Below are 18,896 nucleotides of genomic sequence, written 5' to 3'. Positions count from 1 at the left end.
TTTAGTTTGCGATACTCCATTCGACTCGATATGAACATGATCAAAATTAGTACTATCGAAAGAACATGTATTATTTTTAACACGTTTGTATATTTGTAGAATAGGTACATTTTAACTCATTTAATACTTCCTGTATGAGTGTATCGTTTTAAAAACGTAGCGAAATTCTTGGAGATTCGTATTCGTAATCAGTAATTCGATATTCATAGCCAGAGCATTATTTTTGGTAATCAGAAAAAGTCATTCACCCACTTTCAGTGTCAAGAGTTAAGTGTGAAAATAGATGATGTTTGCATATAATTCAACCAGATCACTTCTTATGTAAATATTATAATTACAAATACCTTTTCAAGGAAATATTATAATAAAACTTAATAATTGTTTCTGGCTGGTGTGAGATTGCACTTTCAGTTTGCTTCTGTATTTTATAAAATAAAATAAAATTTGAATTATGGTTTTGTTTGGAATAATTACTTGAGAATAATAATTATGATTGGGATCCAAAATAATACCTAACCTAATCCTAATCACCGTAAAAACCTAATAACCGGTTTTTACTTTAAAAAGAAAAAACCGGTTATAACCGGGACAAAAAAACAACCGGTAAAACCGGTTATTGCGAAGTAAAAAAACCGGTTTTAGGTTTAAACCGGTAGGTTTTTCCCATCCCTAATATATACGACTTAACCCTTTATATATTATTCAGAAGTGTAACCAGGATGATCCTAAGTGGGGGGGTTATACCTACTTGATGGTCTCTGGGGGTATGGAATAGTAGCTCAAAGTACATCCAAATGGGGGAGGGGGTTATAACCCCCAAAACCCCCCTGGTTAGCCTATGACATTATTATCTAGATTTATATCCTTATTTATGTCTTAGACAAGACGAAAACGGCGGGTTCTTTGGAGAAAATATTCCCATGAGATTTTTTTGCATAATCACATTCGTGAGACATTCCAGAATAAGAATCAAGAAGTCGCCCACGCGAAAAGTGGTCCAAATTTTTTTTATTTATTTTTTTAATCAAATTGCAAAAATTAATGTTTTTGGCGGGAACAATTTTTTTTTAGATTTTTTGGAACATTCTGGATAAAAAAGGTCTCTTATAATTTTTCTCTAAAGTTAATCATTTTCGAGATAAAAGCATTTGAAAATTGAAAAAAACGAAAAATCCCGTTTTTCAAGGCTTAATAACTAGACCGGGCAGTATCGTCGCCCCCGCTAGCGCAATTATTCCGATTCGATTTTTTTTGCACAAACTTACTCAAAAAGAGGTCCTTATAACATATCCACAGGGTGCCGGGCGGTGCCGTGGTCGAAAAATTAAAAAAAAATTTTTTTTTTTAAATTCACAAAAATAATTTTTTATTCCCAAAATTTTTTTTTAGATAATTTGGGTCATTCTGAGCAAAAAAGGTCTCTTGTCATTTTTCTCTAAAATTGACTGTTGTCGAGTTATACGCGATTAAAAATTGGAAAAATGCGAAAATGGCCATTTTCAAGGCTTCATAACTCGATCAAAAATGATTATTATGAAATTCAAAAAGCGAAAAAGTCAAGATTCAAATACCTTGTTCAGCGTTCTGAAGAGATTGTTGTCATTAATTTATTATAAAGCTGTTATTTTTAGTTATTAACAATTAGCGCTATAGTCCAACTGTATCGTCGCCCCCGTTAACGGAACTATTTCGATTAGATTTTTTTGCGCAAACTTACTCAAAAAGAGGTCCTTATAACATATCCACAGGGTGCCATGCGGTGTCGTGGTCGAAAAATTTTTTAAAAACAAATTCACAAAAATAATTTTTGTATTTCCAACAATTTTTTTTACATAATTTGGGTCATTCTGAGCAAAAAAGGTCTCCTGTCATTTGACTGTTGTAGAGTTATACGCGATTAAAAATTTGAAAAATGCGAAAATGGACATTTTCAAGGCTACATAACTCGATCAAAAATGATTATTATAAAATTAAAAAAATGACAAAATCAAGATTCAAATACCTTCTTCAGCGTTCTTAAGAGATTTTTGTCATTAATTTATTACAAAGCTGTTATTTTTAGTTATTAACAATTAGCGCTATAATCTAACTGTATCGTCGCCCCCGTTAGCGGAACAATTTCGATCAGATTTTTTTGCACAAACTTACTCAAAAAGGGGTCCTCATAACATATCCACAGGGTGCCTTGCGGTACCGTGGTCGAAAAATTTTTTTAAACAATTTTTTTTAAACAAATTCACAAAAATAATTTTTTTACTTCCAACAATTTATTTTAGATAACTTGGGTCATTCTGATCAAAATGTCTCTTGTAATTTTTCTCTAAAATTGATTGTTGTCGAGTTATATGCGATTAAAAATTTGAAAAATGCGAAAATGGCCATTTTCATGGCTTCATAACTCGATTAAAAATTATTATTATGAAATTCAAAAAGTGACAAAATCAAGATTCTAATATCTTCTTCAACGCCTTGAAGAGATTTTTGGCATTATTTTATTACAAAGCTGTTACTTTTAGTTATTAACAATTAGCGCTATAGTCCAACTGTATCGTCACCCCCGTTAGCGGAACTATTTCGATTAGATTTTTTTTGCACAAACTTACTCAAAAATAGGTTTTTATAACATATCCACAGAGTGCCGGCCGGTGGTCGAAAAATTGTTTAAACAATTTTTAGACCACGGCACCGCCCGGCACCCTGTGGATATGTTATAAGGACCTCTTTTTGAGTAAGTTTGTGCAAAAAAATCTAATCGAAATAGTTCCGCTAACGGGGGCGACGATACAGTTGGACTATACCGCTAATTGTTAATAACTAAAAATAACAGCTTTATAATAAAATAATGACAAAAATCTCTTCAGGGCGCTGAAGAAGGTATTTGAATCTTGATTCTGTCACTTTTTTAATTTCACAATAATCATTTTCAAATAGAGTTATGAAGCATTGATATTGGCCATTTTCGCATTTTTCAAATTTTTAATCGCGTATAACTCGACAACAGTCAATTTTAGACAAAAATGACAGGAGAGCTTTTTTGCTCAGAATGACCCAAATTATCTAAAAAAAATTGTTGGAAATAGAAAAATTATTTTTGTGCATTTGTTTAAAAAAAATTTTTTTAAAAATTTTTCGACCACGGCACTGCCCGGCCCCCTGTGGATATGTTATAAGGACTTCTTTTTGAGTAAGTTTGTGCAAAAAAATCAAATCGGAATAATTGCGCTAGCGGGGGCGAAGATACTGCCCGGTCTAAACTCAGTTAAAAGTCATTTTAACATTAATTCCTATGAAAGTCAGAAAGTAACTAAATCAAAGCTTAAAGCCGATGAGTGCGAAAGATATGCAATTCAGGCAGTCCAATGGCGCATCTCACTCGAACTCACATTTACAGCCGCGTCAATACGATCTTACAGGATCATGAAGGTCATTACATAATTTCTTCAGGATCATGAACGGGGAGCTTTAAGTTTGATTTAGTCACTTTCTGAGTTTCATAATAATCATTTTTAACCGAGTTATTAAGTCTTAAAGATAGCCATTTTCGCGTTTTTCAAATTTTAAATTGCTTATAACTGGAACACAATCAATTTTAGAGAAAAGTTATAAGAGAACTTTTCTGTACGGAATGGTCCGAATAATTAAAAAAAAAATTCCGGGCCGAAAATATTCATTTTTGCAATTTGATTAAAAAAAATTATAAAAAAAATTGGACCACTTTTCGAGTGGGCGACTTCTTAAACCTTATTCTGGGGTGTCTTACGAATGTGATTATGCAAAAAAATCTAATGTTAATATTTTTTCCAACGAAACCGCCGTTTTCGGATTGTCTATCTAGAGATTCGTTGGTTAGATATTTAGTTTTTGCTAAATTTATCTTTAATCCTATTTCTATCCCATTGGTAGAACTGGTGGAATTGATCATCATATGAGATTCACCTTGGGTCCTTTTGGTCTTGGGGAAAGAAATGAACGAGGCGATAGATTAATAGAGTTCTGTGGCCAAAGAAAATTGTCTGTAATTAATACCTACTTCCAACACCACCCACGAAGACTCTACACGTGGAAATTCCCGGGCGACAGAACAAGAAATCAGATAGATTTCATAATGATCAATTCAAGGTGGAAGTCCTCAGTTACTAACGCAAAAACTTATCCAGGTGCAGATTGTGGAAGCGACCACCAACTCCTTGTAGTTGTATTCCGAATATGTTTTAGAAACAAACACAAGCCCACTCCTAGAACTCCCGGGTTTACAGAGACTGAACTTTTAACTTTCAAAGAAAGAATAAACCCAGTGTTAACTGCGACAAGCACTACCCCCATAGATGATATCGAGACTTTATGGGGAGGTTTTAAAAGAGATATATTAGATACAGCTAAGCAAAGTCGCCAACCCATAAAAAACAACAGTCGTAAACCATGGATCAGTGACCAAACATGGAAAATTATAGAACAAAGAAGGCAACTTAAAGTTGGCAGTTTTGATTTAAACGACTATCGACCTGATCAAGAGAAATCCAAAGAAATTACCGGAAAGATAAAGACAAATATGTGTCTAACATTTGTCAGGAAATAGAAATCCACATCGAAATGAAACAAGAGATCTCTTTCAGAAAGTAAAGTTACTGGCTGGGGAATTCAAACCCAGAAATTACGCTATAGAGGATGAGACAGGTAATATGGTAAGCGATATGGATGCGGTTCTGAAGATTTGGAAGAAATACTGCACAGAACTCTATAAAGCTGAAACTTCTAACATTAATCATATAACAGCAATGCAAGTCTCAACAACAACCCAAGAACCAGATATTCTATGGTCTAAAGTCGATGAAGCCATAAAACACCTCAAAAGTAATAAATCAGCTGGTTTCGATGACATCACGGCAGAACTTTTACAGAACATGGGTGAACATGGTCTCCAATTAATGTGGAGACTGTGCAATCATGTATGGAGAATCGGCAAATGGCCCAGTGATTGGTGTACCGCACTATTTACTCCCATTCATAAGAAAGGCGTAACCACAAAATGTAGTAACTACGGAACCATCTCACTAATTTCACACCCAACTAAAATTCTGTGAAGAATCATTAAGTGTCGCATGCAGACATACCTGGATAGACAAATACCACAAGAACAGGCAGGCTTCGTGAAGGGTAAAGGCACAAGGGAGCAAATTCTTAATATGCGACAACTCATTGAGAAAGCACGAGAATTCAAAATTCCGATGATCATCTCCTTTCTGGATTATCAGAAGGTATTTGACTGTGTAGAGTGGACAGTTTTGTGGAAAGTTTTACATGAGATGGGGGTTCCTGATCATCTGTCAGCTCTGGTGAAAAGCTTATAAGAACAGTAAAACCAGAATAAGAATTGAAAACCATATGTCCGATCCTTTTAAAATAGGAAGAGGAGTCCTACAAGGATGTATTCTATCTCCTTTTTAATTTCTATGGCGAATATATAATGAGAAAAGCACTCGACAAATGGAATGGCGGTAATTCTATCGCAGGAAAGAAGATCTCAAATCTCAGATATGCAGATGACACAATATTAATACCTGCATCCAAAGAAGAAATGTCCAGCCTGCTGAAGCTAGTGGAAGCCGAAAGCAATAGATGTGGTCTCAAAATCAATAAACAAAAAACAAAAATTATGATAGTAGATTATTCAAATTCCCTTCAGACAACAGGAGCCTTAGACCAGTTTGAAGTGATTAACGAGATCAATTATCTAGGATCCTACATCAGTAATACAGGATCTTGTGAAACAGAAATACGTAGAAGAATAGGCATGGCCAAAAACGCTATGAGTCGATTATCGAAAATCTGGAAAGATCGCTCCTTGTTGAAGAACACCAAAATAAGATTAGTACGTGCCTTAATTTTTCCCATATTTCATTACGGATCCGAAACATGGACAATGAAATCGGCCGACAGAAAAAGGATTGACGCCTTTGAAAGGTGGTGCTGGAGAAGAATGTTTCGGATCTCTTGGACGGAACACAGAACAAATTACTCAATCCTCCAAGAGCTTAATATTCAGACTCGACTTTCCTCTATTTGCCTCTCCACCGTCTTAAAATTTTTCGGCCATATTGCAAGAAGAAGTGATGATAATCTTGAGAGACCTATAATTTCGGGAAACGTTGAAGGGAGCAGAAGTAGAGGTCGCTCACCTACTCGATGGACGGATCAAGTACAGAAAGCCAGTGGAAAAACATTCTCTGAATCCATGAGGGAAGCTCAGGACAGAAGCCGATGGAAAGAGATAGTTGCTCGTATTATAGGGAATCACGACACTCAGCAATGAGGAAACGACTGAGGAGGAGGAGGATACATACATGGTTGCTGTGACCTTTCATCTTTTTTACTTTTTTCCGTCATCAAAACTATTATTTATAGTCCTGGATATAGCGTCAAGTTTGACCGGAGCATTTTAGCATGGCTTTTTTTTATATAGTCAGTTGTTCCAAAGGTTATTAACAAATGTTTTGTCAAATGGCCCACAACCGTGGCTTTTAGGCAAGAAAAGATAAAATATGAAACTAGATCGAAAAACCTCATAACTTACATTATGTCAAATATTTATCTCCGTGCCTTACATCCACCATGGCCTAGTGGTCAGAATCAGGCTTCTGCCTTTCACCCAGGCGAGTCGGGTTCGATTCGCGGCGTCGGAAATCCTTTTTGTTTTTAAAATGGACATTTTGATTTAAAATAATTGCTTTTATAATACTTTTTTATATCGTGCCGTATAAATAATAAAAACGTGGTATTAAAAAAATATAACCACAATTATTTTTCAGATCGAAATGTCAATTTTAACCCGGAATTGGTCGCTAGCTAGATTATTACGAGAGTGGTCGCGCGTGAGATTTTCTCTCACATATCCAAATTTTGCCTTTTAACAGGTTTTAAACTTTTTTTATTAACTAATAATAAGAATACAATAATATAACATCATAATATAGATAATAATATGATAAAATCCAAAAACAAAAATTAATCGGAATTAAACCAATATTAATCAATCTCCGTATCTTCACAATTTACGGCACAGCACACAAGTATAACAAGAATCCTCTGGACAAATTGGTTGATGACAATAATTACAATTTTTTACATTATTTCAGGTTTTACGTGAGAAAATAAAATTAATTTTTATACACAGTTGGTGGCGCCGGTGGTCGCTCGATGAGAGAATCTCTCACATGAAGCTCATTGACTCAGCAATCTGGTGATATTACGTCAACTGAGTCACTATAATCTGAGCGGACGAGTCTATTAGATTGTTGAGAAAGGATAGATAGGAGACGAGAAGAAACCTCAGCGCGTAGAATTTAGCAGAAAAAAGTTGTGCGCAATTTTCTGAAACCGTGAGAGAAAATCTCATATAGCGACCACTGCCGGGTTAAAATCAAAAATATTTCTGACGCCGGGAATCGAACCCGACTCGCCTGCCCGGTATTCTAACCACTAGGCCATTATGGATGTAAGGAACGGTATTTTTAAGTATTTTTGACAAATAAGTTTTAGGGTTTTTCCATGTACTTTTATATTTTATCTTTTCTTGTCTAAAAGCCCCGGAGTCGTGCCAGCTGACAGACATTTTCATTATCAATCAAGTACTACCTACCAGAATAAATTCAGAGAATGCGTGCTAAAATCACCGTAAAAATTTGACACTACCTTCCAAACTATTATACCACATTTAAAACAATTTACAGACTAAAGGCACGATTCCGACAACGACTTCAGACGGCAAACGGCAACTGTAGGCGGCAGTTAGAGTTGTCACCATGACGAGGTCATCACTTTGCACTATTAATTTGTATATTTATTAGCAACTGACGTTCTGCTGGATAGCAGTTCCTGTGTGCAAATTCCTGTGTTCCAATTTAATAGTACAAAGTAATGACGGTGTCATGGTGACAACTCTAACTGCCGCCTGCAGTTGCTGTTTGTCGTCTGCAGTCGTTGTTGGAATCGCACCTTAACAATAAAATTTTTATGGTGGAAACCGAAAACTGCTAAACAGTTCTTTTTTTTTTGTTTTAGTATTAAAAGGAATTTGCGAACTCGAGACTAGACGTGCAAAATCTGCAATCAATTCGTTTTTAAGAGCTTTGAATATACAAGAGCGTTGGGGCACAGTAGAAGGAATATGCAAGATAAAAATCCACCTAGCCAAAGCATATCTAATGGACGACTGTGCTAACTCTTCCCTTAAAATTCTGATGGAATTAAAAGACCATGCTGAAGAGAACGATCTTCCATTTTATCTAGGACAAGCCTATAAAAATCTTGGAGAGTACTACTTGTTAATCGGCGACCCAGAAAGAGCTACACCCCTGTTGGACGAATCAATCAAAATATTTCAAACTTGCAAAGACAGGCCAAAAGAATCGAACGCAGCCAGAGACATGAGAGCAATTTCTGGAGGTCTGCAGTTATTTCCAAAATATGTTGATGTTTTGCTAAAAGCAGGAAAGCCAGGTATTATTAATGATCAGGTAGCCCATATTTGTCCACTGCTGAACGTAGACCTCCTGTAAAATTTCCCACCTATTTCTGTATTGAGCTTCTTGCATCCAATTTGTGGTAATACGCTTTATACCAGGATACAATAACTGAAGATATGACATGGAGTCGGTGGGCGGGGCCTACGTAGCTACGTCACTCTGTGAGTAGAACAGCGTTAAATTCAGTGTGGTAGCATAGTAAACGGTGTTTATTTTTTTGTTTAAGATGAATTTTATTTATAATGTGTTATACTTTATAACGTGTTTATAATGTGTTATACAATCAATCACAAAGTCTCGATCCGAATATCAAGTTTTTTAGTTTCCCAAAAGAAAAAAAAGTGCGATGTGTGTGAAAACAATTATGTAAACGTAAACGTGCAGACAATTTTAACGTTAACAACGCTCGTATCTGTTCAACACATTGTAACAGCGACGATTATGAACGCAATCTGAAACACGGGCTGCTTGGATATTCTCCTAAAAATTTTCAATGCCACTTAAAAAAACCTATTCCATCCCAAAATTTAGCCAAAGCGGGAAAAGACAAAGTGGACTCTGGTAGAGAGCAACTAACTATTTCTAATGGGAAATAAGCCACAATTTTACTAAAAAATGATTTTATTAACTTTTCGACGTCCAAATCGGATGATCGTTGTCAAAATACAAAAAACATTAATGAATTAAACAAAAAGGTTGTTGCTTAATAAAACATTCTTCTAATAATTTATTTAATCTGACTCATTTATATCGGCAATTCAGACATATATTATACATTTTAAAGTAGAAGACTTTAAAATGATATTGCCAATTGTTCATTCGATTACATAAAATCAACTCGCAATCAAGAATATCTGTCACAAAAAAAAATCATAGCATGTGATCTGTCTTTAAAAATACAACCACATGCAACGGTAACAGTAAAATTCTCGCGTTAGAGATTCCATAGTAAATCACGAGGCAAAACCAGGAAAAAACCTCGTGATACCATCCCGACATCGTCAGTATTAGGTCTCACTTTAGTTTACTCTCAAAACTAATACCAGATTCTAATATATTACTTACGATAATAATAGTAAGACCTAATACTTACGATGTCATGATAGTATTACGAGGTTTTTTCCTGGTTTTCACTCGTGATTTACTATGGAATCTCTAATGCGAGGGATCGCTTTTACTGTCACCGTTACATGTGGTCATTTGGTTGTATTTTTAAAGACAAATCACATGCTATGTTTTTTTTGTGACGGATATTCTTGAGTTGGGGTTGAGTTCATGTAATCGAATGAACAATTGGCAATATCATTTTAAAGTCTTCTACTTCAATATTTATAATACATATATTATGTCTGAATTGTCGATATGAATAAGTCACACTAAATAAATTAATAGAAGGATTTTTTACTAAGCAACAACATTTTTGTTTATTTCATTAATATTTTTCGTATTTTGAGAACGGCAACCGATTTGGACGTAGAAACGTTAATAAAATAATTTTTTTGGTAAAACTGTGGCTTATTTCCCATTAAAAATAGTTAATTACAAAAATGCCAGAAGAAAATAGCTTCAGAACAACAATAGAGAGCAACGCTGTGTATTCTACAGTCTAATATACAGTGCTAGTCAAAAGTCAGTACCCCCTCGTAACTTTTGAACGGTTATACTCATAATAGTGAAATTTTATGGGAGAAAATGAGTGGACGTAGGCTTCTTAACTAATCATGACAGGTGACGTAATAGTGACAGATGACGTTACAGAGCCACTGTCACCAATAATTTTAAATGAGACCTTATGGCAAGTGATACCTCGTTTGAAAGGTATTCAAAATACCTCTTCAGTCTTACTAATTTTATTTAAGTTTGATGAATAAATGAAATAAATATAAGATTGTAGTTTCGCATTAAATTGGTAAAAATTCAAAATGTCGCCTATGGTTACTTGTCAAAAAGGTTGACGTTAACCTAAAAACTGCTAGACAATTAAAAAACGTCAACTTTTTTGACAAAAAAACCATAGGCAGAAATTTGAATTTTTATTAATTAAATGCCAAACTACAATATTATATTTATTTAATTTATCAATTAAATTCAAAATCAACTTAAACCCAAAAACAATAGTATGACTGAATATGTATTTTGAATACCTTTCAAATGAGGTATTACTTGCCATAATAAGTTCACATTTAAAATTATTGGCCACAGTGGCTCTGTAACGTCATCTGTCACTATCACGTCACCTGTCATGACCAGTTAAGAAGCCTACGTCCGTTTATTTCCTCCTCCAAATTTCAATATTATAAGTGTAACCGTTCAAAAGTTACGAGTGTGGAGTGTGGGTACGGACTTTTGACTTGCACTGTATACCTAATGAGACGTATCTTGCCTAATAATAAAAGATCATGTTTGTAATTGATTTCTATTATTAGATTATGTTCTCAATAATTATATTTAATCATACTATACAAAACAGCACTTTTCGAAAATTTCACAACTGGTAATAAAATCTAAAATCCCCAAATCATAATGACAATGCATTCGAAATGTAAAGGATCTACTCACAACGTGACGTCATGCGAGACCTGAACGAAATTAGGAACGCTGCGTGTCGTATCTTGGGATATTGTATCATGGCTTTACACAATACCGTCCATCTAGTCGGTGGTCTCCCTCTGCTTCGATATGCTTTTTGTCTTGGTCGCCATTCCAGAATTTTTCTGGTCTATCTATCATCCGTCAAGCTGGCAACACGTCAGGCCCAAGCCCGTTCACCCATGGCTATTCTTTTAATTTTTTCCGTGGCTCTTATTATTCTTCTTATTTCTGTTAGGAACTATATCTCTGAGAGTAATAACTAACATTGATCCTTCCATAGCATGTTGGGTAACGCTTATGATATTCATTTTTCCATTGTAGACTAAGAGCCGCTATAGGTGAAATTTCTTTATCATTTTAGGCACGATGGGACCCTGTAACTTAAATAGTAGATCCTAAAAGAAAAGGTTTGAACACTGTGCCGTCACTTTTCAGTGGCACATGCGTCGACAGTGGCGCATCAAACTTTCCACTTATGGACTGGATACATAAATTAAAAAATACCCTCCCTCACTACCAGAATTAAATTTTTTTCATTTATTTAAGTTCTATGTGATTAAGACATAAGATTCATCGTAATTTTAACCCACCCCCACTTCCCCTGCCTCCACCATCAAAAATTTTATTTTTCGATTTTATTTTTTTTTGTGGGATGCAATCAATTTCAAAATTTCAAAAAATTCACACGCATAGTTAAGGTTTTTATAAAACACTTCTATTTTTTATAGACCTGTAGGTTGAGTGTACATAACCCCAAAAAAAATTTTAAAATTTTTTTTTGGAAAAAGTATATAACTTTTTATTGGCGATAGCTGAAGATCTAATTTTCTCTTAATCTTGTGTATTTTATCAAACACTATATTTCTAATTTTTTCAAATTTTTATGTAACGCTGGTCACCTTCAAAAATCCAAAAAACTGTTTTTTAAGGGGGTTGTGGGGGTTTGAACGTGTTTCTCCCATTTTTAAATATTCTAAAGGACTCAGTTATTTCAAGTTACATATAGCCTATAAAATTGACATTGATTTGATATATTCTTAAGTCTATAAAATGGGGAAAATCCCCAAAAATCCCCCAAAAACAGTTTTTCGGGTTCTTGAAGGTGGCGAGCCTTACGGAAAATCTGAAAAAAATTAGAAATATAGTGTTTGATAAAACAGACAAGAGTAAGAAAAAATTAGACCTGCAGCTATTCCTTAAAAAATACCCTTATACGCTTATGACCTTAAATATTCCTTATACGCTTTTTTGAAGTTTTTTTGATTTTTTGAGGTTATGTACACTCTACCTACGGGTCTAATAAAAAATAGACATGTCTTATAAAAGCCTCAGCTATGTGTGTGAATTTTTTTGAAATTTTAAAATTGATTGCTTCCCAGCAAAAAAATAAAAACCAAAAATGAAGTTTTTGATGGTTGGAGGCAGGGGAAAGGGGTGGTGGGTTAAAATTACGCTGAATCGTATGTGTTAATCACATAGAACTTAAAAAAGTATAAAAAATTGAATTCTGTTGATAAGGGAGGGTAACTTTGAATTTATTTATCCCGTGCATAAGTGGAAAGTTTGATGCGCCACTGTCGACGCATGTGCCACTGAAAAGTGACGGCACAGTGTTCAAACCTTTTCTTTTAGGTTCTATTATTTAGTTATTACTTTAATAGTTACTGTTTCCGCACCGTAGGTAAGAACTGGTAAAATAAATTGGGGAAAAACCTTCATTCTCAAACAAACTGGAATATTAGACTTAAAATGTTGTTCAATCAACCATAGGCAGTCCACCTGAGGCCTAAGGCAATTATCCAGAGGCCCACATTACGCATCGGACGCATCGTACGCAACGGATTTTATTTTATATTATATAGGTATATTCAGAAAAAATATCACAGGCCATGATAAGTTGATTATGGGGATTAAAATATCATAAATATTGCCCATTTTTCATGTTTATTGGTCTTTCTCAAGATATCTCGAGTAATCTAAGTATGAAACTTATTCCCTTTAAAGAAACAACACATTTTTCTAACTAATTATACATTTTAATATGAAGGAGGACATAATATGGCTGTTACACATTTATGTAAATGGAAAATACTAGGCTGAAAACTTCAGTACATAGAAGGAGAACGAAGGCTATCTTAAAATAATGAACTTTTAAAAAATATTAGAGTTGTTAATGATGTTACTGAGAGAGGTGTAAAATAGATATCAAACATTTCATTGTCCCTCACAATAGATGAAAAAGCAAGCAAAGTGTTTTACAAGTAGTTGAAAACCACATAAAGTAAACAAAAAACTAAGTTTTCACTCTAACGGCATATAAAACAACATAATGCTATTCTACATCCCACCAGAATGAAAACAATGTGAACCTTCTCTGGTTACACCTCCAAGGCTTCTACAATTTGCAAGCCATACGGATGCTGAGACTAAGGAAGATGAGGGAATTCCACAATTTACAATTCACGTCCCATCTGCTCAGCGCGGTAAAGTTCCAACGAGAATGGTTCCCTTCATACTCCAATCAGAGTAAATGTAAATCAAAAACGAATAACCATTTTCAATTTCGTTGTAAAACGAAAATACAGCCGAACCATATTCTAGTCCAATCAGAGAGTGCAGCAAGCTCCTCTACCGGTTTCGAAACTTATTAGTCTCTCATCAGGAGGCACATATGCTGCTCTCCCTGATACAACCAAAACAAACCCAAGCGTGCAGTCCCGGATTGCAACGAACGAAATGGCATAGATGCCCTAGCGGCAACTGCTAGCAAAAAGGCTAAGTTTTCACTCTAATGGCATATAAAACAACATAATGCTATTCTACATCCCACCAGAATGAAAACAATGGGAACCTTCTCTGGTTACACCTCCGAGGCTTCTACAATTTGCAAGCCATACGGATGCTGAGACTAAGGAAGATGAGGGAATTCCACAATTTACAATTCAGAGGAGCTTGCTGCACTCTCTGATTGGACTAGAATACGGTTCGGCTGTATTTTCGTTTTGCAACGGAATTGAAAATGGTTATTCATTTTTGATTTACATCTACTCTGATTGGAGTATGAAGGAAACCATTCTCGTTGGAACTTTACCACGCTGAGCAGATGGGACGTGAATTGTAAATTGTGGAATTCCCTCATCTTCCTTAGTCTCAGCATCCGCATGGCTTGCAAATTGTAGAAGCCTCGGAGGTGTAACCAGAGATGGTTCACACTGTTTTCATTCTGGTGGGATGTAGAATAGCATTATGTTGTTTTATATGCCATTAGAGTGAAAACTTATTGTTTTTGCTAGCAGTTGCCGCTAGGGCATCTATGCCATTCCGTTCGTTGCAATCCGGGACTGCACGCTGGGGTTTGTTTTGATTGGATCAGGGAGAGCAGCATATGTGCCTCCTGATGAGAGACTAATAAGTTTCGAAACCGGTAGAGGTGCTTGCTGCACTCTCTGATTGCACTAGAATATTGTTCGGCTGTATTTTCGTTTTGCAACGAAATTGAAAATGGTTATTCATTTTTGATTTACATTTACTCTGATTGGACTATGAAGGGAACCATTCTCGTTGGAACTTTACCGCGCTGAGCAGATGGGACGTGAATTATAAATTGTGGAATTCCCTCATCTTCCTTAGTCTCAGCATCCGTATGGCTTGCAAATTGTAGATGCCTTGGAGGTGTAACCAGAGAAGGTTCCCATTGTTTTCATTCTGGTGGGATGTAGAATAGCATTATGTTGTTTTATATTCCATTAGAGTGAAAACTTAGTGTTTTTGCTAGCAGTTGCCGCTAGGGCATCTATGCCATTTCGTTCGTTGCAGTCCGGGACTGCACGCTGGGGTTTGTTTTGGTTGGATCAGGGAGAGCAGCAAATGTGCCTCCTGATGAGAGACTAATAAGTTTCAAAACCGGTAGAGGTGCTTGCTGCACTCTCTGATTGGACTAGAATATGGTTCGGCTGTATTTTCGTTTTGCAACGAAATTGAAAGTGGTTGTTCATTTTTGACCACATAAAGTATTTTACCGATTTCAGAAAGGCAACTTTGATTAAACAGGCTTTTACTGATGTAGTTACTATTTCCATTTAAATCGAATTGTAACAGCTTTGTGTATTCCGTTACATTAAAATTTATAATGAGTTAGAAAAATGGGTGCTACTATGCAATCTACTGTCGCATTTCTACTATAGCTTGCAGTCTACCGAGAGAATCGGTGTAAAAGCTGTACTATTACAATGCCGCCAAAAAAATGTTTACAACGTGAGTCAAAGTATGATAGCCTGTGATATTCCCCATGTTCCGCCCTCTTCTTGAATATGTTGTGTATCCAAAAATTATACTCGTTTTTCTAGTTTTTTTTCTTCCTCTTACTCTTCTGCTAACAATCAAGCAATAATAACTTTTGTTCTTCATCGCTTTCGTCCATTCTCAAAAACACTTTCCACAGGTAAACGATTGCTGCGATACAGTGGACGCAGTATGAAAAATTAATCGGTTTGATGCGATCCATCCGATGCGTACGATGCGGACCTGTGGATGCTTACCTCTATCCTTTCTTGTATTTCAGTGGTCTGATTATCTCAGCCTAAGTGAATCCCATGTCCTACATACTAGGCTGACTGCAAGGTTAGTCATAAATTTTGTGTTTGAGGTGTTAATTTTAAGACAAATTGTATTTGAAGCTTCCTAGAGTGTTTCCAGTATTTTTGTAACTTTCTTCAGGTATCAAAACGATGTCATCGGCCAATCTAGGGTGCTTCAGATCCTCTTCATTTATACTAATTCCCATATTATCCTCTTGTTTCATTCGCTTGAACATACAGTATGCGGCAAAGTAAACAGTAAGTACAGAAATGAATATTGAGATGTTTATGATTATTCATATTAGGGGAGTGCAATTAGAACGAAAACATGCATTGTTTCGGAAAAATTCAAACAAGCTTATATTTTTCTAAAACTTTTTTGTAAGTTCTACTCGCATATTTGTATAAATATTGTTTGTATTAAATTTTTTTGTATAAATAATTTTAAAAATATCGTTAAATTCAACATTTTACTTTGATAAAAAATATGTTTCTATTTTGTTTTTAATTATGCTGAATCCGAATATGGCATTACAATTTAAAAATTCTTATACAGAATCTCTTATACAGTATGTCTGCGTAGCTAGGAACCACATGCGAAACTTTTTTATTATGAATTTTACATAAAAAAGTTATTCTTCATAAAATTCTCTGGATAGTTAAAAATTTAAAACTCAACCATCATATATCAAATTTTATCAATTTTATACGAGTTATGTCAAAAATATAAATTTCGTTAAAGAGTAAAATACCTTCATATTCCAGAATATCAAAAAATGCTATTATGAAAAGTTGTTTGAAACTTAAAACTATGTTTTAATATACCTACAATTACATCATTCTAATCGAAAAAAATTTTTTTCTCAAATTACGGATACCCATCATCATTTTATTTCAATTATGATAACTAGTTTATTATCAATTTTACGAAAAAAGGTTATTCTTCATAAAATGCTCTACCTGGTCTAAAATCTAAGATACAACTAACAGATATCAAACTTTTGCAATTTTATACGAGGTATGTAAAAAATATGAATTTTACTTAAGAGTTAACTGCCTTTATTATTCACAATATTTTAATTAGAAAGATGTAATTGAACACCGAAACATATTTTTCAATTCCAAACAACTTTTCTTTATCACAAGCAATTTTTCTTTATAGCAATTTTCGATATTGTGAAATATAAAGGTACTTTACTCTTGAGTGAAATTCATATTTTTTGACATACCTCGTATAAAATTATTAAAATTTGACATTTGATGGTTGCATCTTAGATTATATACGATGCAGAGTATTTTATAAATAATAACTTTTTTTCGTAAAACTGATAATAAAAAGTTATCAATAGGTTTCAAGTTACACAGACATACTGTATAAGAGCTAGAAATTTTTTTTCTTGAACATTTATTACTGTTAAAGTTTATTATTAAATGTATTTTAGGTAAGTTTTATAGAAAAAAAGTTTTGATCACTATGTATAAACATTTTTTTAATTTTCGGTTTTGGTATTACATTTTTGTTATCTTCCTTAATTTTCTCAAAGAAATATTTTATTTCATTTCTAAAGTGAAATAATTTAGTGCATTTTAAAGATTACGTCCTAACCTTTAAAAAAGAACCTACAAAACTGTAATAAATCTGTTCAAACTTGAGTAATAGCGTCTTACAGTGGTGATAATTCTGTAAAACAAAGAAGTTTTCAAAAATTACATTTTTTGAGACGTCGTATCATTTGAATTAAATTCTTGAGATTTTTTTGAGAGAAACATCCTTTAGTAAGATATTTGAAAGGTAAGCTGTGCAAAATTGAGAGTTTTATAAGGAAAATTGTATTAGTTACACATTTTTAAATCATTTTTAAACCAAATTCATGTAAGTCTCACTTTCCGCCCACAATTTATAAAATCTCATTTGATCCATTTTAAAGAATTACAATAACTCAACCGTGCACTTCGCCGTACGCTAGTTTACAGTGCGCCAATGTTTGTGAGAAGGGTGACTTTAGAGTTATAAATAAAAAATTATAGAAGCTACAGGTTTAATTTTAGAAAAATCTTTGCAGAAGGTTTTTTTTGTAAAATATTCTGAGTTTTTCAACGGTCAAATCAGTTTTTTTCTACAATTTACATTTTCGGAGTTATTTAAAAAAACATCTAATTTCGCAGTTCATTTGTTTAATAAAAAATGAAGCACCCACTTCTCGAGTAGAACTTTTTGATATGTTGTTTATTAAGCATTCCTTAATGAAATTTCAAAAAGTACTATCTTGTTTGATTTTTTCCGAAGTGAAAATCTATATGCACTCCCCTATACATATATTTAATATACATGATATAGACTTGCAAACGATATTCACGACAACGTTTCCGATAAAACAGATGTTAAAGATACCCTCTGGCATGAAATATTTTTTAATTCTAGTCCGCAATTTCGGAATGTCAGACGGTGGATAGGTCTACATCCATCAGCATTCCTTATATGTACGCATCAGGTAGCGTTAGGTCTGGTGAGTGGTCCCAAAATAATTAAGTAGTATTCAAAGAGACTCCCTAGCCATGCGAAAAGTTGCCCCGTCTTGCTGACACCATTGTTGATTTTAAGTTTACCCGTTTGACCGAAAAAATTACTTCACGATAAAATTTTTTTTTTGCAAAACTGAGAACCATCCTGAAGCACCTAACGTTACACCACATTTATATAATTATGGTATAACGACGTTCTGAAACCACTAAGTACGTTTAAGCACATGATACATACAAAGAGGCATACTCATTTCAGTACTGTTTGAGTTTATTTGGCCGCATACCGTATAGGCCTGGATCCCGCGTACCAAAAAAAGTTGATTAATAGCAAGCTGAAAATTTGTTAATAGCTTAACGGTCTCTAGTCGGACAAACTTTGATGTACGGGAAAACTGGAACAGGGGAAGTTTTAATTGTGGAACAGTTTAAAAATTTGGAACGTCAGATTATGAAAACGTGCCATGTATTTTGTCGGACAGAATATCCAATTGATTTGTTATCTTTTCATTAAACATTCATGCAAAAATAAGACTGCTATTACTAACCAACATAAGTCCTGTCATTTGATATGTTCTTCGTGTTCCACTCATTAGTAACTCAAAAAACGTTATATTTGACTTACTATTATGGTATTATTATTCTTTTTAAGCTTTATTTAGTTACAGTAAAGCATTTGTATGTA

The 18,896-nt window shown here is 34.3% G+C and overlaps 1 protein-coding gene across 1 annotated transcript in view; it reads left to right on the top strand.

Moving 5' to 3' along the window:
- Positions 1–18,896, top strand: part of LOC126889359 (uncharacterized) — a 64,291-nt gene that overhangs the window by 9,676 nt on the left and 35,719 nt on the right. The window contains exon 3 of the mRNA XM_050657605.1: positions 8,059–8,496. Within this exon, the coding sequence (XP_050513562.1) occupies positions 8,059–8,496 (438 nt within the window). The remainder of the gene's footprint in view (positions 1–8,058; positions 8,497–18,896) is intronic.

This window comes from Diabrotica virgifera, chromosome 8 (assembly GCF_917563875.1).
Source record: "Diabrotica virgifera virgifera chromosome 8, PGI_DIABVI_V3a".
Taxonomy (NCBI): domain Eukaryota; kingdom Metazoa; phylum Arthropoda; class Insecta; order Coleoptera; family Chrysomelidae; genus Diabrotica; species Diabrotica virgifera.
The sequence above is the reverse complement of the archived record's forward strand: the minus strand, read 5'-3'. Positions and strand labels throughout refer to the sequence as shown.